The 24,144-nt window shown below is 42.7% G+C and overlaps 1 protein-coding gene across 4 annotated transcripts in view; it reads right to left on the bottom strand.

The window, feature by feature from the left end:
* The window catches only part of LOC117039929 (integrator complex subunit 6-like), a 43,571-nt gene extending 31,456 nt beyond the window's left edge, over nucleotides 1–12,115 (bottom strand). For 2 of the 4 annotated variants that reach the window (XR_004425807.1, XM_033137322.1), the window contains exons 1-3: nucleotides 11,918–12,114; nucleotides 11,637–11,714; nucleotides 3,541–3,690 (exon numbers count right to left, since the gene is read on the bottom strand). Coding sequence is in view for 3 of the 4 variants with exons in the window: in XM_033137322.1 (XP_032993213.1) it covers nucleotides 3,541–3,690; nucleotides 11,637–11,714; nucleotides 11,918–12,028 (339 nt within the window). In the remaining variant the exon portion in view is untranslated. Of the gene's footprint in view, nucleotides 1–3,540; nucleotides 3,691–11,636; nucleotides 11,715–11,917 lie in introns of all 4 variants that reach the window. The other 2 variants (XM_033137324.1, XM_033137323.1) reach the window with 1 other exon arrangement.
* Between the last annotated feature and the right edge of the window lie 12,029 nt (nucleotides 12,116–24,144).

Here is a 24,144-nt window from a genome sequence, read left to right on the forward strand (position 1 = left end):
TCGCTGAAACTGACTCCTGCCATGCCCTTTTGTGAGTGATTTAACCCCTTTTCCCCCTGGAACTTTCCCCCCAAAAGTTTTTTTAACCCCTTAAAAAAATGGAGCTCTTCTCCTCCCTAAAAAAAGTCAAAAACTGAACTGAACCCAAAAAAGGGCTTTCCTCCCTAAAAGAAAAGCTCAACAACTGTGTCCTGAACCCCCCCCCCAAAACAGGCTTTCCTCCTCCCTAAAAAAAAGGTCAAAAACTTTTTTGCAATGAACTGCTGGAGGGAGGTAGGGCAGCAGAAACTTGGAAGGAGGCCTATATCACACTGATTTTGAAACCAGAATCAGCTAAGACTCTAATGAAAAATTACCGACCAATTTCGTTGCTAAATGTGGATTATAAAATATTTGCCAACGTCATGGCCATGAGATTAAGAAGAGTACTGAAGGATTATATCCAAAAAGATCAAGCAGGTTTTTTACCTGGAAGACAGATAAGTAACAACACAAGAATTATTGTGGATATTTTGGAGAAGCTTGAAAAAAATATAAATACAGATGCTGCACTGATGTTCATTGACGCAGAAAAGGCCTTTGACAATATTTCTTGGACTTTTATGAAGAAAAATCTGGAAAGGATGGGTGTCGGTCAAAGATTTCTTAATGGCATTAATGCCATCTATACTGAACAAAAAGCAAAAATTATAATAAACAGTGTGATATCGGAGGAGATCAGAGTTGAGAAAGGAACAAGACAAGGGTGCCCTATCTCCCCTTTATTATTTATTACGGTCCTGGAGGTCCTCCTAAACATGATAAGGTCGGAGAAACAAATCAAAGGAATAAGGGTGGGAGAGAAGGAATATAAATTACGAGCCTATGCGGATGATTTGATGTTATCCCTACAAGAACCTGAAAGCAGTGTCCCCAAAGCTTTAGAGATAATTGAACATTTTGGACGTGTAGCAGGCTTCAAATTAAATAAAGTGAAAACCAAAGTACTGACTAAAAACTTGAACCCTTTGCAGATACAGAAATTGCAGGAAAGTACTGGCTTGAACTTTGTTAAAAAAGTGAAATATCTGGGAGTCTATTTAACATCAAAGAATCTAAACCTGTTTAGGGACAATTATGAAAAAGTGTGGGCAGAGATAAAAAGAGAAATGGAGACATGGTCAAGATTGAAACTGTCATTGATGGGTAGAATAGCTGCAGTAAAGATGAATGTGTTACCAAAGATGTTATTTCTCTTCCAAGTGATTCCAATTATTGACAAACTAGAATGTTTTAAGATATGGCAAAAGGACTTGACAAAGTTTGTCTGGCAGGGGAAGAAACCTAGAATTAAATTTAAGATTTTAACGGACTCTAAGGAGAGAGGAGGTTTCGCCCTGCCAGATTCAAGAATTTATTTTGAAGCAGCGGCCTTTTGCTGGTTGAAGGACTGGTTTAAGTTAGAGAATACTGATGTATTAGACTTGGAAGGTTTTGATAATATATTCGGATGGCATGCATATCTTTGGTATGATAAGGTTAAAGCCCACAAAGCGTTTAAGAACCATATAGTTAGAAAAGCCCTTTATCGGGTTTGGATACGAAATAAAGATCTATTAGAGACAAAGACCCCTAGATGGATATCGCCTGTAGAGGCCAAGGCGTATAAAAGACCTAATATGTCTGCGAGATGGCCAAGATATGTGGATATACTGCAGCAAGAAGGTGAGACTTTTAAGTTGAAAAGCTACGAACAAATGAAAGAGGAAGTTACCGACTGGCTGCAGTACCATCAAATTTATGAAATATTTAGATTGGACAAAAAAATTGGTTTTCAAATTGAAAAATCAAAGCTGGAAACAGAGTTGATTGAACCGAACTCTAAAATCCTTTCCAGGATGTATAATTTGTTGCTAGAGTGGCATACTAAAGATGAAATTGTTAAATCTGTAATGATAGATTGGGCAAAAGATGTTGGACATAATATTATGATGGATGACTGGGAGAGGTTGTGGAAAGAAGGTATTAAATTTATAGCCTGTAATGTATTGAGAGAGAATATTATGAAAATGATATATAGATGGTATTTGACACCAGTGAAGTTAGCTAAGATATATCATGTTTCAAGTAATATGTGTTGGAAATGTAAAAAAGTAGGAGGTTCCTTCTATCATATGTGGTGGACATGCCCGAAGGTTAAGGCTTTCTGGGAGAAGATTTATAATGAATTCAAGAAAGTAATGAAAATTACTTTTTGTAAGAAACCAGAGGCCTTCCTTTTGAGCATGACCAATCATGAGATACCCAATCAGGATAGAGTGTTTTTTATGTATGCCACAACAGCTGCTAGAATTTTACTTGCAAGAAACTGGAAGAGTGAAGAGCTCCCGACAGTGGAAGAATGGCAGATGAAACTTATGGACTTTATGGAACTCGCCGAACTGACCGCAAGACTCCGAGGCCAGAGGGAGAAGAAGGTGCAACAGGATTGGAAGAAATTTAAGGACTATTTAAAAAAATCGTGAAAAGTTGGATATTTGAAGCAGAATCGGCTTGTTTAATTGGCTTTAGCTAGTTGATGTAGATGAAAATAGTACACAAGAAGTAATGTTATGAATGATTTTGAATATTTAGAAATGCTTAAAGACATGCTGTTTAAGTAAAGAGTTATTATGCTTAGTTAGCGTTTTAAAGTGTATTAAGAATAGTGGTGAATGTTAAGAAAATAGTTACAAAGTTACCAAAGTATATTGATATTGAACGCAGCTGAGAGTCCGGAGGAAGCCCCCCCCCTTAAAGAAGATTTGATACTAGAATTGAACAATGTTCTTTTTATGTTCCTGTTTTAGGTATGTATAAGTTTTCTTTTGTTATTTCTTATGTTGTTTTTATTGTGTTATTTCTTTTTTATTGTTAATTGTCTTTGTCTTTTTGTTTGATGTATTGTTGTTCATTGTAGAAAATAATTTTTTAAAAACAAAAAACAAAAACTTTGAGCAGCCCCCCCAAAAGCGGGCATTTCCTTCCCCCCAAAACAGGGATTTCCTCCTCTCTAAAAAAAGTTCAACAACTTTGACCTGAACTCCCAAAAACAAGGTTTTCCTTCCAAAAAAAAAAAGCTAACATTTTCACCCTGAACCCCTAAAAAACAGGTTTCCCTCCTCCCTAAAAAAAGCTCAACCACCTTGATCTGAACCCCCCAAAAAGGGTTAGATCACCACCAGTTTTTAACTTTGAGTAGATCCCTTGGGAGTTGGCCACCCCTGCATTAGAGGAGCACAGCCATCACCATGCAAATGAGATCTATCTATATATATGTAGAAAAGCACCAAGGTCTGCTCTGGCCCCTGGCACAAAATATGTCGGCTCACCATACAAGATACTACCGGTAAATAGGCAATTTCCTCAGGCCCTGGTAGTTGCAGGAGCAAGTAGCAGTGAGTTCCCCAAGCAGCCCATTTGCTTTATTTTAAGCGTGCCAGCAAATATTCACATCCTAAAGAGATGCTAAGGTTTTTCAGACGATGCAGGGAGGAAATTAAATTAAATTAAATCCATTACCTGTCCATAGTTATCTATTCCAGACACCAATCTGTTGAGGTTGAGCAAATCAAACGAGGATCGAAGGGCCTGTCCAAGGGTGGTCAGTCCCGACGCTTGCAGATTTTTCAGTTCGTTCATAAAAGTGGCATGGTTCTCCTTCCATCCAGCCTGCAAAATAACATAATTCCACACTTACTTTGTGACAGCCCTACTTTTTAAAAAAATGTCTGCAAGGTATATATAATTACTCTACATTTTCCCCATTCTTTGACATTTTTTGCTTGGACTGACCTCTGTTACCCAATTACCTCTGTTAAGTCTGGCCAGTTCAATATAATCAAATAATTTTTTATTCTTTGGGGGGGGGTTATTACTTTTCCCCCAATTTTTGGCAATGAGTGTTCTCACGGTCCCTGCAGCATAAAGGAAGATTTTCTTGTTTCCTTTGGCTATATCTGTGTCCGTTAACCCTAAGAGAAAGGCTTCGTTTTCTTTGCAAAATTTTGTTTAAACGTTTCCTTTAGTTCTTCATACACCATGTCCCTGAAACTTTGATTTATTTTTTTTGCAAGACCACCACATATGTATGCGTGTCCCCTCCACTTTGTTACACCTCCAATACAGATCTGATTTTACATACATTTTACATATTCCGGCAAAAAGCAGTGTCCCCAAATCAATACTTGGACTTGTTTCGATTAACCTCCGCAGGATGATATGTGCTACTTAGGTTATAAATGGTTAAAAAGGGGGTGATAACAAAGTATGAAGGAGACAGTTTACTAGAAATGAGAAAGAAAACTGTGTAACGCATTAAGGAAGTCAAATGGAAGGAAAGAAGAATGTAAATATGGTGTGGGTGTGTATATACTTCAGCATTCTTTTGTTCATTCTCCCCCCCCCTTTTGTTTTATTCATTTTTGAGGGGGGTTTTGTTGCTTTTTTGTTATGTGTTTATGTTAATAATAATAATAATTTATTTGTACCCTGCCCATTTGATTGGGTTTCCATCTGGGCGGCTTCCAACAAAGATTAAAAAATACATTAAAATGTCACAAATTCAAAACTTCCCTAAACAGGGCTGCCTTCAGATGTTGTAATTACCGGTATTAAGGTTACAGTTGCTAAAACAGAATGCCTAGTTACCATTTGGGGGCTAGGCGGCTCAAAAGCTGCATTTTTCAGTAAGACCTTTGGGCTCCTGAAATTTATTCCAGCTGTGCAGATGAAATATAACAGAGAATTATACAGGGTGGGGTGTTACTGTGTGAAAATAGCCCAGATCCAATGGGAATTTTCACGCAATTTAAAGGTACAGGTAAAGGGACCCCTGACCGTTAGGTCCAGTTGCGGAGGACTCTGGGGTTGCGGCGCTCATCTCGCTCTATAGGTCGAGGGAGCTGGCGTTTGTCTGCAGACAGCTTCCGGGGTCATGTGGCCAGCATGACTAAGCCGCTTCTGGCGAACCAGATCAGCGCACGGAAACGCCGTTTACCTTCTCACAGGAGCAGTACCTATTTATCTACTTGCACTTTGATGTGCTTTCGAACTGCTAGGTTGGAATTTAGGCTCATGCAATTAGAAAAAAACCTCGTGTTTCACATATTGTATTCTAATATCGGACTATTGTATTTTAATTTTTGTTGAAAGCCGCCCAGAGTGGCTGGGAAAACCCAGCCAGATGGACAGGGTATAAATAATAATAATAATAATTCAACCAACTGGGCATATTTTGGGATCAAGGTAAAGCTAATTGTGGTCTCTTTCCAAATAAGGTATAAAAATGGCATGAAGTGCCCCAGAAAATGGCCACCGATCAATCAATGTGTATTTTTCTCATTTTATTCCCACAACTAACCCATGTATCATCCTTTTTTTGTAGAATGGGCTAGCAATGTACTTGTTATGTTTTAAAAATAGGGAGGGTGTTTTTTGTGGTTATAAAATAAATTGATTTCAAGGGGAAAAAATTACCCAAAAATATATTGCTTTTTTGTACAGGTTTAAGGTCTCTTTGAGCCTGAAATAACTCACGCATTCGTGAGAATAGTTAAAATTGAACCCTCTTCTGTTACAATGTCATCTTAAGTTATTTCACCTACTGTGACCCTGTGATTTTTTCTCGCCCGCTAGCAGCAGGGTTTCTCAGTTCTCCAAGTGACTGACATAAGCTGTACAAGAAACCAGGGTGGATAAAAATCAATGATTTCTTTTTTAATGGATTTTTTAATTTAAATTGGATATTTAAATGGGATTTTAAAAATAAAATGCTTTTGGAGAAAAAAATCTTTCTAAAGATAGTTTTCTCTTTAAGTGACATTCTAGTTCAAAGGCTATTCTTCAGGAAATAAGGATTTGTTTAAAGCTTTTCATGTGTGCTAAAACTCAGTCTAAGTGTTTTTTTAAAAAAATAAAAGTTTAACCACATCAGTTAACAAACATGGATACATATGCTAAAACGTTATTGCTGTAGTTAAATAAATTGTTTAAATTGTTACCGGTATGAAGGAAATGATTATTTTTCTCCTTCCAATCAAGTACAGCAGAAAAGCTGTCCAAACAGAAACAATAATTTCATAATGATCTGTCTATGTCTTTCTGATAGCAGAAACAAATCGGTCATTTTTAATGTCACTGTAAAAACTACTCTGAAAATTTATTATTCCAAAAAGGAAACCTTCCTCTGGTTCTCGAAGAGGTTGCCAGCAAGGTTGAACCTTTCTGTAAAAAAGAAAGTTTTAAATCAAGCCTTACTGACAAGTGGTTTAAATCAAGTCTTATTGACTAGGGATTTAAATTTTGATTTAAATCAAATCCACCTTGTGCTGCCTTGTGCTGCCTAAGCGCGTCAGCCTTGCATGCCTTCCAAGTGGCTGGTTTCTGTCACACGGCACCAGGGTGGATTTGATTTAAATCACGATTTAAATCACTAGTCAGTAAGGCTTGATTTAAATCACAGTTTTATACATAAAGACTAATTGTTGCTGGTATAACTTAATATGCAAGTAGATGAAGATTTTTAGAATAACAACTTTTCATATTAGTTTTTTTATCCCCAGTTCAATAGGTTAATCATTCATATTTGGACAACTTTTCTGTTGTACTTAGGAAGGAGAAAAATAATCATTACCTTAATAATAACAATTTAAATAGATTTATTAGATCCATTCCACTCCAAACAATCAGAAAAATATTGTTTCTATTCAGTTCACTGAACTTCTTGAAACTTAACACTGAAGGGGTTGATTCTGTATTCATAGGTTTGTAGAACAATAGGATTAAGGTCTTTTTCTCAACTCTCTTCATGTTATAACATTTTTGCTGTGAAGAAGAGGCATGTGACCTCTGCTGAGTCAAATTCAGTTTTGAGAACTGCAAAAGTAAACCAAGCATCTGTGATAATATCTTGTAGGCAGAGAAACTGCCCAATAATCATACAAAAACCTCTGGAAGAGCATAAATGACATTGTGAATGGATTAATGGAATTTATTTACCAAAAAAATCAAACATATACAGCCTTATTCTACATAATTAAAAAAAACTAATCTTTATTTCATGATTGAATAGCCTTTGGATGGTAATATATTTTCCCCAAAAAGCATTTTATTTTAAAAAATCCGATTTAAATAAAAAAAATCCGATTTCTTTGATTTTTTTATCCACCCTGCACGGCACAATTCTTTTGGTGTGCTATGAATTGCTAATGCGGTTCCCTCCTGTGTATTTCTGATAGTATAACCAAATTGGTCTTTTTTAAATTTTCTATTATTATTATTATTATTATTAAAGATTTTCAAAGGTAGTACAGTGTCTCACTCAAGGTTTTCCATATAACATTTTTATAAGTCAGTGTTGGTGAGACATTAGAAAAGAAAAGTGGGGGAAGGGGGGAAGAAGTGGGTGGGACGGGGAGGTAGGTGGGGTGGGTGACTGTGTTTCTTTTTCACTTGATATGAATAGGGTTTGGTGTCAGCATTGTTTATGTAGGTTCTCTGTTGTTTGCTTGTGCAAATTGGTCATTTTTCGTCTATCTGTAAAAACAACTCTGAAAATTTATGACTCCAAAAAGGAAACCTTCCTCTGGTTCTTGATATGAATTATGAAGAGGATGCCAGCAAGGTTGAACCTTTCTGTTAAAAAAGATTTAAATCTGCCTTACTGACAAGTGGTTTAAATCAAATCTTACTGACTAGTGATTTAAATTGATTTGATTTAAATCAAATCCACTCTGCAAAAATATCTCAAATTGGGGGCCAGGGTTTTTGTGATTCTTAATGTCTTAATACAGGCATGCCCAAAGTCTGGGGGGGGGGCCTAATACAGCCCGCCCGTCGATTTAATCCGGTCCCAGTGGCAGTATTATGAAATCCCACAAAAGCTCAACAGCTTTGGGGTAAAATCCTAAAAAAAACTCAACAACTTTGGTTGGCCCTCATGCATATTTACTTCATCAAATCTGGCCCTCAAAAAAAAAAAGTTTGGACACCCAAGGCCCGGATTTTTTCTGGCCCATTCACCTTCTCAATCCGGCCCACAGACGGTCCGGGAATCAGTGTGTTTTCACACATGTAGAATGTGTCCTTTTATTTAAAATGCATCTCTCGGTGATTTGTAGGGCATGGGAATTCATTCATCCCCCTCCCAAAAAAATATAGTCCGGTCACCCCACAAGGTCGAAGGGACAGTGGACCGGCCCATTGAAAAAGTTTGCTGACCCCTGCCCTTGTCGGTCCCCTGTTGAAAAAGTTTGCTGACCCCTGCCCTTGTCCATTCATCAGAGCCTGACAAGGAGAAAACTTGGCAGCAACTTTTCTTTGAAGTCCCTGGGTGTCAATCCTCTACAAGAAGGGTGGATTGGATTCAAATTAAATCAATTTAAATCATGAGTTAAATCAGCAGTCAGTAAGAGTTGATTTAAATCACTTGTCAGTAAGGCTTGATTTAAATCATATATTTATTCATTTTACAGAAAGGTTGAACCTTGCTGGCATCCTCTTCATATCAACAACCAGAGGAAGGTTTCCTTTTTGGAATCATAAATTTGGAGAGTACAGTGGTGCCCCGCTAGACGAAAATAATTCGTTCTGCGAAAATTTTCGTCTAGCAGTTTTTTCGTCTAGCGAAGCGGCAATGACAGCCGCGCTCCGCTAAACAACAACAAAAAAAAAGACGGAATTTTTTCATCTTGCGAGGCAGCCCCATAGACTTTTTCGTCTAGCGGGGCAGCCTTCCGCAAGACGAATGCCTTCGTCTAGCGAGTTTTTCGTCTAGCGAGGCATTCGTCTTGCGGGGCACCACTGTAGTTTTTGCTGTTATATCAAAAAGGACCAATGTGGTTATCCCAGGCACGTCCAACAGATAGATCGTGATCTACAAACAGATCATTGAACGTCTGTGGTAGATCACCCAGTGTAGCTCAACAACTTTGGCTCTCTTAAAAAAAAGCTCAACATTACTGTGTTCCTCCTCCCTAAAAAAAGCTCAACCACTTTGCGCTGACCCCCCCAAAAGCGGGAAATTCATCCCCCCCCAAATAGCTTCAACCTGAACCCCTAAAACGGGGCTTTCCTCCTCTCTAAAACAAGTTCAACAACTTTGACCTAACTCCCCAAAAGGGGTTGGATCACCACCAGTTTTTAACTCTGAGTAGATCCCTTGGGAGTTGGCCACCCCTGCATTAGAGGATCTCATCCATCACCATGCAAATGAGATCTATCTATTTATATGTAGAAAAGCACCAAAGTCTGCTCTGGCCCCTGGCACAAAATATGTCGGCTCACCATACAAGGTACTAAATAGGCAATTTTCTCAGGCTCTGGTAGTTGCAGGAGCAAGTAGCAGTGAGTTCCCATTTGCTTTATTTTAAGCGTGTCAGCAAATATTCACATCCAAAAATTAGATGCTTCGATTTTCCAGTTGAGGCAGTGAGGAAATTAAATTAAATTCACTACCTGTCCATTCTAGACCCTAATCCGTTGAGGTTGAGGAAATCAAATGATGATCGAAGGGCCTGTGAGTAGATCACAGTCTCTTGGGAGTTTGTTCTGGTACAGGTTTCTTCAACCTCAGCCCTCCGATGTTTTTGGCCTACAACTGCCATGATCCTGAGCAAGCAGGACCAGTGGTCAGGGATGGTGGGAGTTATAGTCCCAAAACAGCTGGAGGGCCAAGTTTGCCTATGACTGTTCTAGTGATTGTTAGAACAGTACGACAGAGACCAAAAAGTTTGGGTGTAGGGGGTTTTTACCCTTGAAAGCAGGCTTCCTCAACCTCGCCCCTCCAGATATTTTGAGACTACAATTCCCGCAGAGGTTGAGGAAGCCTGCTATAAAGCTACTGTTAACTCCTTGTTGGAACAAACCAGATTTCCATGATGCAGTTGACATGCCTGCTGTACTATCTAATCCAACCATTTAAACTCGGCCCTCCAGCTGTTGAGATGGTTGGACAGTGTTCTCGAAGCGACTGGCATGAGTTTGGCCAAACTGCGGGAGGCAGTGGAGGATAGGCGTGCCTGGCGTGCTCTGGTCCATGGGGTCACGAAGAGTCGGACACGACTGAACGACTGAACAACAACAACAACCAGCTGTTTTGGGACTACAACACCCATCATCCCTAGCTCACAGGACCAACGGTCAGGGATGATGGGAATTGTACTCCAGGACAGAAGGACACCGCTGCTGTTCTCTATCGCCGCAGACTTCAGCATGGTCCAACTTGGCTCTCCAGCTGTTTGGGAACGACAACTCTCATCATCCCTAGCTAACAGGACCAGTGGTCAGGGATGGTGGGAACTGTAGTCCCAAAAAAGCTGGAGGGCCAAGTTTGGCCATGCCTGCCTGGAGGCACGGGGGTGCAAGGTGGGGATGCTTTACAGATAATAAGAAGAATAAATAATAATAATAAATTTTATTTATATCCCCCCTCCCCAGCCATAACCGGGCTCAGGGCAGCTAACATCAAAATACAAATACAGCTTAAAATGGGATTAAAATCAAATAAGATCAGAAGGCAACCGGCAATATATGGCTATATGAGCTGGTGAGAGGAGTTAGAGAGGCCTCTTATATATAGGGGATCAGACTGGGCCCCGACCAAAGGCCTGGAAGAATGATATAAATGCATAGCATGCGTGCAACACACACAAACACACAGTGGTGACAGACAAGCATTCACATGTGGGGATGTGTGCGCCTTCATCTTTGGGTGTGCCTGCGAACGGCGATTCATGTTTCTCAAGTTCCAACAGCCCCCTTCCCCCACAAAAACAAACAGGAGGCCACTTCCTGGACCCCGCAACTCATCGCCACAACCGCATTTTGGCCTCTTGGGCAGGCATAGGCAAACTTGGCCCTCCAGCTCTTTTGGGACTACGATCCCTGACCAATGGTCCTGGCAAGCTAGGGAAGATGGGAGCTGTAGTCCCAAAACAGCTTGCCTATGCCTGATTTAACCCTTGGCAATTGCTAATTGGAATCCTCCTACCTGCATTCTAAAAGCTGAGCTATATAATAATTAATAATAATAATAATAATAATAATTTTATTTATACCGCGCCCATGGGTTTCCTGCTCTTGGGAGACCTGAGGGGGGGCTTGTGGGAGGGAAGCCCACCCACTCACCCCCGAACTCCCCTGCTCCTTCTTCCAGGCAGAGTCAAACTCGCCGGCCAGCTGTTTTGGGACTACAATTCCCACCGTCCCTGACCACTGGTCCTTTAAGCTAGGTATCATGGGAGTTGTAGTCCAAAAGCAGCTGGAGGGCCAGGTTTGCCTATGCCTGTGATGGACTATGCGAGGCTTCCTCCAACTCGGCCCTCCAGCTGCTTGGGGACTACAACTCCCACCCTCCCTGACCGCCGGTCCCGCGAGCTAGGGATGCTGGGAGTTGTAGTCCCCAAACGGCCCGTACCTCAAGGTGCTCCGCCTCCCCGCTGGCTTCCTCTGGGCGGGCCGGGGCGGGAGGCGCCGCGTGGTGCCTTCCTCCTCCTTCCTCTTCCCTCCTCCTCCTCCATCTCGTCAGCGCCCTCAGCCTCCATACAAAAGCAAAATGTCCGCCATCTTCGCCCGCGACGGGCCCGGCGGGGGGAGGCGGGCGAAGGCGGCCGGCTTACCTTGATGCAATAGGGCGCTTCGTCGAAGGTGACCAGCATGTACCTGTCACCGCGGCTGGCCGGGTCGCGGGCGCGCAGCTGAGGGGGAAAAAACGGGAGAAAGGAGCGCGTTAAAGGAGTGTCTGAGGGGGAGCGGGGCGGGGGGACTCTCGGCGCGCGCGCGCACAAGGGAAGGCCACCTCAGGCGGAAGGAGCGCGGTCTCTTAAGAAAGAGAGAGAATGTGTGTGCGCGCGCGCGGACTCGGAAGGCCACGTCAGGCGGCAGGAGGGCGCGCGCGCACCTTCATGAAGAGCTCGACGGCGCCCTTGGCCACGTCCAGGTAGCTGGTGCCCAGGTAGGCCCGCTGGTTCATGGAGGCGGACGTGTCGATGAGGAAGAGCAGGATCGGCATGGTCCTCCGAGGGAGGCCCGGCCGGGGGACAAGGCGACGAAGGGAGGCCGCAGCCCACAAGCCCGCGCCGGGCTTCTGCTGCTGCCGCTCCGCGTACAACCACCTCGCTCGGGCCGTGCGGACGGACTGAGAGGCTCTCGGCTCCTCCCGGCCGAGCCGCCGCTCGGGGGCGGCGCGTGACCCGAACGCCGGAGCGCCATTGGCCCCCCGATGAGGCCGTCATCTGCATATGCATGATGGGCGGAGAATGCTGCTGCCTCCACCCTCGCAGCTTCTCCTCTGGGATGCGATTGGAATATACGTTGCGGGCAGGCAGGAGGGGGCGGGGCTGGGAGGCATGATTGATGGGAGAAAGCGGGGGAGGCAGAAGCATTAGGGCCGGCAAACATGGTTCACGGCCCTCCAGCTGTTTTGGGACTACAACTCCCGTGATGCCTTGCTAACAGGACCAGTGGTCCGGAATGATGGGTGTTGTAGTCCCCAAAGATCTGGAGGGCCGAGGTTGAGGAAGCCTTGCATAGTCCATCACAGGCATAGGCAAATGTCCCTCCAGCTCCTTTGGGACTACAACTCCCATGATCCCTCGCTAACAGGACCAGTGGTCAGGGATGATGGGAGTTGTAGTTCCCAAACAGCTGGAGGAACGTGTTTGGGCCACAAATCGGGTAGGGTGTTACTGGCAGCCCATTGGTGCTCGCCAAACCCAGTGGTTTCCAGGTAAGAGGAGGACATGAGATCCCAGCCAGAGAAGGTGGCAATGCCCTCGAGTAAACATGCATGGGCATGTTAAGGGGGGGGGGAGAGACCGGATGTACGTTTCCAAAATATCAGATAAAAAACAAATAAAACTGACATACAGCAACAGTGTTTTGTGTTGTTTTGTTACGTGCATATAGCTTGAGATACCTGTTTGTTAAATAGATATATAGATTGATTGTTGTTGTTGTTGTTCAGTCGTTCAGTCGTGTCCGACTCTTCGTGACCCCATGGACCAGAGCATGCCAGGCACGCCTATCCTACACTGCCTCTCGTAGTTTGGCCAAACTCATGCTAGTCGCTTCGAGAACACTGTCCAACCATCTCATCCTCTGTTGTCCCCTTCTCCTTGTGCCCTCCATCTTTCCCAACATCAGGGTCTTTTCCAGGGAGTCTTCTCTTCTCATGAGGTGGCCAAAGTACTGGAGCCTCAACTTCAGGATCTGTCCTTCTAGTGAGCACTCAGGGCTGATTTCTTTGAGAATGGATAGGTTTGATCTTCTTGCAGTCCATGGGACTCTCAAGAGTCTCATGGTAGATAGATAGATAGATGATTGATATCAATGACCATATAGCATATATTCAACACAAAAACAGCAACAATTGGTTGCTGAAGCCTCATCAAACCTAAATCCAGACCTCTATCTATCTAATACAGTGAACGTGATCCGTGAGGGAGGCGTAGCCGCAATCCGCTGCATCCACAACCCGCAGCGCTGCATCTGCACACACGTGGGTCACAATTCGGCGCTTCTGCGGAGTGCAACCCCAAAAACGTGTAACCCGCAGTGTTCGCAACATGAGGTAAGACTGTATCTATCTATCTATCTATCTATCTATCTATCTATCTATCTATAGAAACCCAGGGTGCCAGGTGGCGCTGTGGGTTAAACCACAGAGTCTAGGGCTTGCTGATCAGAAGGTCAGCGGTTTGAATCCCTGCCACGGCGTGAGCTCCCGTTGCTCAGTCCCAGCTCCTGCCCACCTAGCAGTTCAAAAGCACATCAAAGTGCAAGTACATAAATAGGAACCGCTGCAGCAGGAAGGTAAACAGTGTTTCTGTGTGCTGCTCTGGTTCGCCAGAAGCGGCTTTGTCATGCTGGCCACATGACCCGGAAGCTGTCTGCGGACAAACGCCGGCTCCCTCAGCCTATAGAGCGAGATGAGCGCCGCAACCCCAGAGTCGGACACAACTGGACCTGATGGTCAGGGGTCCCTTTACCTTTTTCTATCTATCTATCATCTATCTATCTAATCCAGGGGTCCTCAAACTAAGGCCCGGGGGCCGGATGCAGCCCAATCACCTTCTAAATCTGGCCTGCCAACGGTCCGGGAATCAGTGTGTTTTTACATGAGTAGAATATGTCCTTTTATTTAAATTTAAACCCCCCAGAAAGAAGGGCTTTTTCGTTGGCCAGGTTCAATGCAAATCCATCGAACCTCCTATGGGGAAGGTTCTCAGGCAGGGTGGAGGGTGAGAGGATTTTTCCATGCGATGACCACCAGGTGGAAAGCCTTGTTCATATGGTTTTTCACTGCAAACTTTATGACGATCTCCGCCAGCAATTCCTGGACCAGCTCTGTATCCCTAGAAGGAGACCAGAGCGGGAAGTCTTACGTTTCCTACTAACGGGGACTGACCAGGAGCTTACCAAATTGGTAGCTCAATACCTGCATTTGCTCTTTTCTCATAGTAATATTCTGCAGTCGTCTGAGTTATCAGGAGTCCCAGAGATGTGATCGTGGATAGCGGAGTCTTGTCTCTTTTCTCTTCTAACATAGTCTGTGCCACTGTGAAAGTATTAATCCGCTTCTGTTTTGTATGTATGTATGTTTGTTTGATGCCAATAAAAGGTTGATGATGATGATGATTTAAATTGCATCTCTGGGTTATTTGTGGGGCCTGCCTGGTGAAGAAGAAGAAGAAGAGTTTGGATTTGATATCCCGCTTTTCACTACCCGAAGGAGTCTCAAAGCGGCTAACATTCTCCTTTCCCTTCTTCCCCCACAAGAAACACTCTGTGGGGTGAGTGGGGCTGAGAGACTTCAAAGAAGTGTGACTAGCCCAAGGTCACCCAGCAGCTGCATGTGGAGGAGCGGAGACACGAACCCGGTTCCCCAGATTACGAGTCTACCGCTGTTAACCACTACACCATACTGGTGTTTTTACATTAGTAGAATGTGTCCTTTTATTTAAAATGCGTTATTTGTGGGGCATAGGAATTCGTTCATTTCCCCCCCACAAAAAAATAGTCCAGCCCCCCACAAGGTCTGAGGGAAAGTGGACCAGCCCCTGCTGAAAAATTTGCTAACCCCTGATCTAATCTATCAATCATCTATCTAATCTATCTATCATCTATCTATCTAATCCAGTGGTGTCCAAACTTTTTTTCAGAGGGCCAGATTTGATGAAGTGAAGGGCCATGAGGGCCCACCACAGGGCCAACCAAAGTTGTTAACCTTTTTTTAGGATGAAAGTTGTTGTGGGTTTTTTTAGGATTTAACCCCAATAAAGAAACTGCCACGGGGCAGAATTAAACCGACCAGCGGGCCAAATTAGGCCCCCAAAACGGACTTCGGTCATCACTGATCTAATCGATCTATCAGTCATCTCTCTGTTTATCTATCTAATCAATCTATCATCTATCTATCTAATCAATCAATCATCTATCTATCTATCTATCTATCTATCAATCATCTATCAAACAATCTTCTATCTATCTAATCTATCTATCAATCTTCTGTCTATCTAACCCAGGCACGCCCATCAGGTAGATCGTGATCTACTGGTAGATCACTGGACATCTGTGGTAGATCACTGGCTCCCCCAAAATAAGCTAAACAACTTTGGCTCCCCTAAAAAAAAGCTCTGCACCCCCCAAAATGGGGTAGATCACTGCCAGTTTTTAACTCTGTGAGTAGATCGCAGTCTATTGGGAGTTGGCCACCCCTGATCTAATCTATCAATCTATCATCTACCATCTATCATCTATCTAATCTATCTATCTATCATCTACCTCTCTATCATCTATCTATATCATTCATCATCATTACCTATCTTCTATCTATCTATCTATCTATCTATCTATCTGCCTGTTGGATTTGTGTGACTGTCCAGGCTTGTGTGTGTGTTTGTTTCTGGCCGTGTGCTCTCCCTGAGCACATGGTCTGTGGGGACAGGGCTTCTGTTGAGTCAGGTGAGTCAGGTGACTAGCTGTGGGCAGAGCTAGTCAGTGCCTGGAGGCCAGTGGCGTGTGCCGGGGGAGACCTAGGCTTCTTTTTTGTCCTGTCTTCAAGCTTTTCAGGATGGAGGGTGAGGGAACAACTGCAGTCACCTGCAATTCCTGCACAATGTCTGTCTTCTTGCCAAAGGATGTAGGCAGCTACACCTGCAGCAAGTGCAAGTTGGTTGCCCTACTAGAAGACAAGGTCCAGAAACTTCAGGACCATGTATCTACGCTCCAGAAAATTAAAGAGCTGGAGCTTTTTTTTGGATGCAGCCGAGCACACTGTCTGCACCAAGGGGTAGTCAGGGCACATCCCTAAGGAGGAGGTCAGTTACCCAACACAGGAGCCAGATGTATGGAGGAACGTGACTCATAGAAGTAGCAGGTCCAGGGATCGCTCTGAGTGTTTAGAACTACACAATCGATTTGAAGTGCTCTCCCTTAACATGGAAGATGAAGAACAGACTCCATTTGAAGATCTCTCCCTCATCACAGTTCCGCCATCACCCTACTGGAAAGTCTGATAGCACCCAGGGACATAGAGGCCTGCACTTTTGATGAGCTGACGCAGGCTATGACAAAACACCTTGCTCCTCAACCAAGAACCACCGCCGCTATGACTTTGCGCACAGAGAGCAACAAGCGCAAGAGTCAGTGAGTGAATACATCACAGCACTCCAGGCGATTGCGATGTATTGCCAGCTCACTGACACTGAGGAATTATTTCTTGAAAGGTTCATCATTGGCGTGCGAGACAGCTGTCTCTGCCGCAAGCTGCTAGCAAAATACAACATCACAATGATGGAAGCAATTAATATGGCCACGGACTTTGAGAAGGATAACGCCCACGAGGCAGCCCACATCCCACGTACCAAAAGGAGAACTGACTGCATCCAGCGAGGCCAGTCGTCTTCCATAGATACTCACAATGAGGATGTCCACCGAGCTTCGGACCAATCCAACCAACACCACCGCTCCCAAGCTATGAGTGCATCATCGAACCAGCAATCATCTGACTCACCTCGAGGGACCTGCGCCAGGTGTGGAGAAAACCACGGGCATCGGACATGCAGGTTTCGGGATGCCACATGTCGCTGCTGTGGGAAGACTGGGCACATTGGACGAGTGCCACTCCAAGACCTCTGGAGCACAACCCAAGCAACCTGTCCACGAGGCCTATGAAGAGGAGGAGTTACAGTCTATCTCTCCAGCCAGTGTCCTTGAACCTCCATCCCCGGGGTCCAATAAGCTTAGGGTGCAACTCAGGATAGAGGGAACCCCATGTACAATGGAGTTGCATACCGGCTCATCCTACTCCATAATATCTGCTAAGACTCTGAAAGAGCTTTGCCCTGACGGTGGCCCTCCTCTCCGCCCAGCCCCCATAGTGCTGCAAAACTTCCAGAGAAAAGAGAATCCAGCTAAAGGGTATGGGCACCTTCAAGGTCCAGTTTAAGAAGTACACCAAGAATTTGAACCTCATCATAACTGAAGGCCCATTCACTAGCCTTCTAGGCCTAGCATGGTTCGTGTCGTTAGGGCTTAATCAGATTTCCCCAGAAGCAGAATTCGAATTGATCTGCCAGGAGTTTCTATCAGAACCCTGGGCCTGTACAACGGACCCCCGATTTCCCTACGGTGCAACCCATTTGGGTCAAGGTCCGTAGAGACCCGTTTGCACTTAAACCCAAGATCAATGAGGAGCTTGATTGCTTAGTCGTCCAAGGGGTCTTAGAGCTGGTAGCTTTGGGGACCTGGGAAACCCCAATCGTCATACCAGTTAAGCTGGATGGCTTAGTCCGTATATGTGTTGATTACAAATGCACCCTGAACCGGGCCTTACAGGACCACGCATACCCGGTTCCTGTAGTGAGCCACGTGTTAGTGACCCTTGCTGGGGCCAAGATCTCCGGAAAGCTAGATTTAGCACAAGCTTATCAGCAGCTAACCATTAACGAGGCCGCTGCAGATGCCCAGACAATCGTGACTCATAGGGGTGCTTTCACAGTCAAATGCCTACAGTTTGGAGTTAGCGTGGCCCCAGGGTTATTTCAGAGCCTAATAGACCGTCTCCTTAAAGGCATCCCTGGAGTCATGCTGTTCTTCTATGATGTGCTGATCGCCGCATTGTCAAGAGAGGACTTTGCCACCAGATTACAGACAGTGCTCCAACGCTTCCAGGCGGCAGGACTTAAGGTAAAACAGAAAAAGTGCCTGTTGGGAGTGAGCAGTGTGGATTTCCTGGGGTTCCGGGTTGATGTGGACGGCCTCCATCCAGCAGAGGACAAAGTGTGTGCCATTTGCGATGCCTCAGACCCAAAGAGCAAGCCAGAGTTACAAGCCTTCTTGGGACTTCTTAATGTTTTTCACACGTTCCTGACGCACAAGGCAGCTGTAGCCGAGCCTTTGCACAGGCTCCTGGACAAAAAAGTGCCGTGGGTCTGGGGCCCTCGACAGGCCAAGGCTTTCTGAGGGGTCAAAGACTTGCTTGTGTCCAACGCAGTGTTGGCACACTTCGATGTGCTGGCTTGCGACACTTCCCCTTATGAAGTCCCAGTGGCTTACTTCTCCCAAACTCTCACGTCGGCAGAGCGCAACTACTCCCAGATCGACAAGGAAGGTTTGGCGATAGTTAAGGGAGTCAGAAAGTTTAATGACTTCCTTTATGGTCGGCCTTTCACTATCGTTACCAAACACAAGCCACTCCTGAGACTCTTTGCGCCCAACCGCCAGACACCCCATATGCTTTTTTTTTTTTAATAAGAATTTATTAAAAAATTTAAAACAACAAGCACAAAATACAACAAAACAATACATAACACTACAAAACTTCAAAAAATAAAAAAATTAAACACAAAAATACAAAAACCTTAACAAACATTTATTAAACTATCCTTATCTTATTCCTAACATTGTTTTGGGACCTCCTCACATCCTCTCTTCTGCGTTCATTTCTAATCTTCTTTAGTAACTTTATAACATTGTAAAATCTTCCTTCTCATCTGTTCTTAATCTTTATAAACATTAATCATCATTTAACTCTAATCTTAATCCAAATAAAAAATAAACTTAACATAATTCTAACTACTTCTTATATCCTATCTTAACCTAACTTCTGACATTACCGTAGCCTTATATATCCTCTGATTTTAATTTAAAATGTCTATCTTTTCACGTTGTTTCAAATAGTCTTTGAATTTCTTCCAATCCTCCTGCACCGTTTCTTCCTTCTGGTCTCGGAGTTTCGCGGTCAGTTCTGCGAGTTCCATGTACAGTGGTGCCCCGCTAGACGAAAATAATTCGTTCTGCGAAAATTTTCGTCTAGCGGGTTTTTCGTCTTGCGGAGCGGCAATGACAGCCGCGCTCCGCAAAACGGAAAAAAAAAAAGACGAAAGTTTTTCGTCTTGCGAGGCAGCCCCATAGACTTTTTCGTCTTGCGGGGCAGCCTTCCGCTAGACGAATGCCTTCGTCTAGCGAGTTTTTCGTCTTGCGAGGCATTCGTCTAGCGGGGTACCACTGTATTCAATCAGCTTCATCTGCCAATCTTCCACTGTTGGTAATTCTTCAGTTTTCCAGTTTTTAGCTATTAAAATCCTAGCAGCTGTTGTGGCATACATAAAGAATGTTCTATCTTTGTTGGAGATTTCATAGTTGGTCATGCCCAGCAGAAAGGCCTCTAGTTTCTTACTGAATGTGTTTTTCAACACCTTTTTATGCTCATTATAAGTCTTCTCCCAGAAGTCCTTTACCTTTGGGCACGTCCACCACATATGAAAGAAGGTACCTTCTACTTGCTTACACTTCCAGCATTTATTACACAAACCATGATACATCTTAACTAACTTAACTGGAGTTAGATACCATCTATAAATCATTTTCATGATGTTTTCCCTTAACATATTACATGCAGTAAACTTAGTACCCTCCTTCCACAGCCTCTCCCAATCTTCCAACATTATATTATGTCCAACATCTTTAGCCCAGTCAATCATAACAGATTTAACCATTTCATCCTTTATATGCCACTCTAGCAACAAATTGTACATTCTGGAAAGATTTTTGGTACTTGGTTCTATTAGCTCCGTTTCCAACTTGGATTTCTCTGACTGAAAGCCTTGTTTCTTATCCAACTTAAAAACTTCGTTTATCTGGTAGTATTGCAACAAGTCAGATACTTTCTCTTTCAATTGTTCATAAGTTTTCAATTTGAAATTCTGACCTTCTTGTTCTAATATATCTGCATATTTCGGACAATTTGCAGGCATATTAGGTCTCTTGTAGGCCTTAGCCTCAACTGGTGATATCCATCTGGGAGTTTTTCTCTCTAACAAATCTTTATTCTGAATCTAAACCTGATACAATGCATTCCTGATAATGTGAGATTTAAAAGCTTTGTGGGCCTTAACTTTATCATACCAAAGATAGGCATGCCAGCCAAATACATTGTCATGTCCTTCCAAGTCTAAAATGTCAGTATTTTCTAACTTAAACCAGTCCTTTAACCAGCAAAAGGCTGCAGCTTCAAAATAAATTCTGAGATCTGGCAGTGAGAATCCCCCTCTTTCCTTAGAGTCTGTCAAAATCTTGTATTTTATCCTGGGTTTCTTCCAGACAAATTTAGATAAATCCTTTTGCCACTTTCTAAAACAGTCCAACTTATCAATAATCGGAAGCACTTGAAATAAAAACAGCATCTTGATAACTGCTATTCTGCCCATCAAAGACAGTTTCAACCTAGTCCATATGTCCAAATCACTTTTTATCTCACTCCAGTTTCTCATAACTGTCCTTGAACAGGTTCAGATTCTTAGGAGTCAAATTCACTCCCAGATACTTAACCTTGTTGACAAAACTAAGTCCAGTTTGAACTTGTAATTTCTGTACCTGCATTATTGATAGATTTTTCGTTAAAACTTTGGTCTTTGCTTTATTCAACTTAAATCCTGCTACCGTGTTTCTCCTAAAATAAGACACCGTCTTATATATTTTTTTGCTCAAAAAAACACAGTATGGCTTATTTTCAGGGGATGTCTTATTTTAACCGTGTCGCATCGGTACGCTGCATAGCCACGCCTCCCCAGGCTGTTTTAATGGGAGGTACCACGTCACTATGGCTTATTTTGGGGGTATGGCTTATTTTTGGGGAACGGCTTATATTTCGCAAATGCATAGAAATCCTGCTATGGCTTATTTTATGGCTATGTCTTATTTTAGGAGAAACAGGGTACCTGTCCAAATGATTCTGTTGTCTCTAATGCTTTAACCACACTGGTTTCTGGGTCTTGTAGGGAGAGCACTAGATTGTCCGCAAAGGCTCTCAATTTCTATTCTTTCTCTCCCACCCTAATCCCTTTTATCGACTGTTCTCTTCTAATCATATTCAGTAGGACCTCCAGAACCATTATAAAAAGTAGGGGGGAGATAGGGCAACCCTGTTTTGTTCCTTTTTCTATTCTAATTTCTTCAGATATCACATTGTTTATTATAATTTTTGCTTTTTGTTCTTTATAAATGGCATTTATGCCATTCAGAAATCTTTGACCGACCTCCATCTTTTCCAAATTCTTCTTCATAAAACTCCAAGAAATGTTGTCAGAGGCCTTCTCCACGTCTATAAACATCAAGGCAGCTTCTGTATTTATCTTCTTTTCCAGTCTTTCCAATATATCCACAACATTCCTTGTATTACTATTCATATGTCTACCAGATAAAAAACCTGCTTGATCTTTGTGGATATATTCATTCAAAACTCTCTTTAACCTTGTGGCCATGACATTTGCAAAGATTTTATAGTCCACATTTAAAAGTGATATTGGTCGATAATTCTTCATCTGTGTTTTATCAGTTTCTGGTTTCAAAATCAATGTGATATATGCTTCTTTCCATGAGTCCGGCGCCCTACCTCCCCCTAACATTCCATTGCATACTTCCGTTAATGGTCGAATCAACCAATCTTTCAAACTCTTGTAATATTTTGCAGTCAATCCATCTGGTCCTGGGACCTTGTCATTTTGCATTTTCTTAATTGCTTCTTCTATCTCTTGACTTGTGATAGGGTGGTTGAGTAATATAGATTTTTCTTCTGGGATTTTATGCAAACCATTCTTTTCCAAGAACTGTTCAATAACATTCTCCTCTTGTTTCTCTTCTTTGTACAATTGTTTGTAAAATTTCTGAAAACATTTTCTGATCTCTGTATTCTCCACATTTTTATCCTTTACTTTAATATTAGTGATGGTATTCAATTTCTGTCTTTTCTTCAACTGCTAAGCAAGTAATTTTCCACATTTATTTGCCAATTCGAAAGTTTTCTGCTTCATTAATCTGATTTTCCTTTCTATTTCTTGGTTGAGCAATTTAGAATACTGGGACTGCAAGATCTTTATTTCTTTCTGTATTTGTTGATTTTTAGGGTATCCTCTTAATTTTTTCTCTTTCAGCCTTATTTGTTCCAACAATCTTTCTTTTTCTAAATTTTGCTCCTTCTTCCTCTTCGCCTTTTCTCTTATGAGGAACCCTCTCATAACTGCTTTACTTGCGTCCCACACAATTCTTTTTTCCACTTGTGTATTCAAATTTATCTGAATATACTCTTTAATCATCTTTTGGGCATCTTCCAAAACTTTGGGAACTCTCAGCAGGGAATCATCCATTCTCCATCTGAAGGAATCCTTGGAGAAAATTTTTAAGTCCAATTGCACTGCATTATGATCGGAACACGTCTTGGGGCAGATTTCTGCCTTATGAATTTTAGGTGCCAAAAATCTAGAAATCCATATATAATCCAGCCGTGACCATGACAACTGTGGTTCTGAATAATACGTTGCCTCTGTCTTGGTGGGATTCTTCAATCTTCATGAATCTATCAAATCCAAAATATCCACCATTTCAAAAAAAGTTTTTGGCAGTTTCCCTTCATTTGTAATTTTGGTCCTTTGTGATCTATCCATCAAAGTGGAAACTGCCCCATTGAAGTCTCCCAGGCAAATAAGATTGTAGTCCATATAGTCCAATAGGATGTCATGTATCTTCTTAAAAAAGATTGATTTTCCATCATTTGGTGCATAAATACCCAGCATCATGTATTTTTCGCCTTGCACTGTTATTTCAATCGCAATATATCTCCCTTCTTCATCCTTGAACAATTGTCTTGGATTATATTTCTCTTTTGCGTAGATTACAACTCCTCTCTTCTTGACCTTATCTGAAGAAATGAATTCTTGTCCTAATTTTTTATTTTGTAGGATCCTTCTATGCTGTCGGATTACATGGGTCTCCTGTAGACAAATTATATCTAAATTCTTCTTTTCTAATGCATGGTTCACTCTATGTCTCTTAGGCCTCTGGTTCAAACCGTGAACGTTCCACGTCAATAATTTCAGCATCATTTTGTTAGGCAGTACCTCCAACTGCTCCTGGTACTTCTTCTTCCTCTTCTTCTCCTGGTGCCGGTCCTCCAGGTACAGATGGGTAAAGTCTTGTCAAATCTAGAGATGAGCCTTCAAAATCTGATGCGTATTTCTCCAGGAATTTCCGTTTATCCTCAATTGATCTTATTCTTACTCTTCTTTCTTTATATCTGAATGTTAGGCCTTGTGGAAACTCACTACTGAAAAGATTCTTCCTTCTTCTTAATTCGGCTGCCAGGTCAGCAAATCCTGATCTTAAATTTAAGAAGTACCTAGGAATGTCCTTATAAATGATGACAGGATGCTGTTGGACCACCAAGTTGTTCTTGTAGTGAAGGTCAAGAATCTGATTTCTCTGGTATCTATTCTGGAACACTATCATGCAATCATTAACAGTCTTTGTATTCTTCTTGCCTTTAGCTCCAAATCTATAGGCCTTCACAATAAATGCCGCCAAATCACTCTCCTCCAGTTCCCAAAAAGCAGAAAATTCTTACCTATAAAGTCCTTAAGACTTTCTTGTTCCAACTCAGGAAGATGCCTCAATCTCAGGTTTTGCTCCCTTTCTCTCAGCTGGAGAAAAGCCAAAGACTCCTGCACGTCTCTTTGTTTATTTTCAAGCCTTTGAAATTTTTCTATGTCCAATTCTTCAAGTCTATTCTCCACAGCCGTGATTTTAACTTTAAATTCTTCTGATTCTTCCTTCAAAACTTTTACCTCCTTT

This window comes from Lacerta agilis, chromosome Z, assembly GCF_009819535.1.
Source record: "Lacerta agilis isolate rLacAgi1 chromosome Z, rLacAgi1.pri, whole genome shotgun sequence".
In the NCBI taxonomy this organism is placed as follows: domain Eukaryota; kingdom Metazoa; phylum Chordata; class Lepidosauria; order Squamata; family Lacertidae; genus Lacerta; species Lacerta agilis.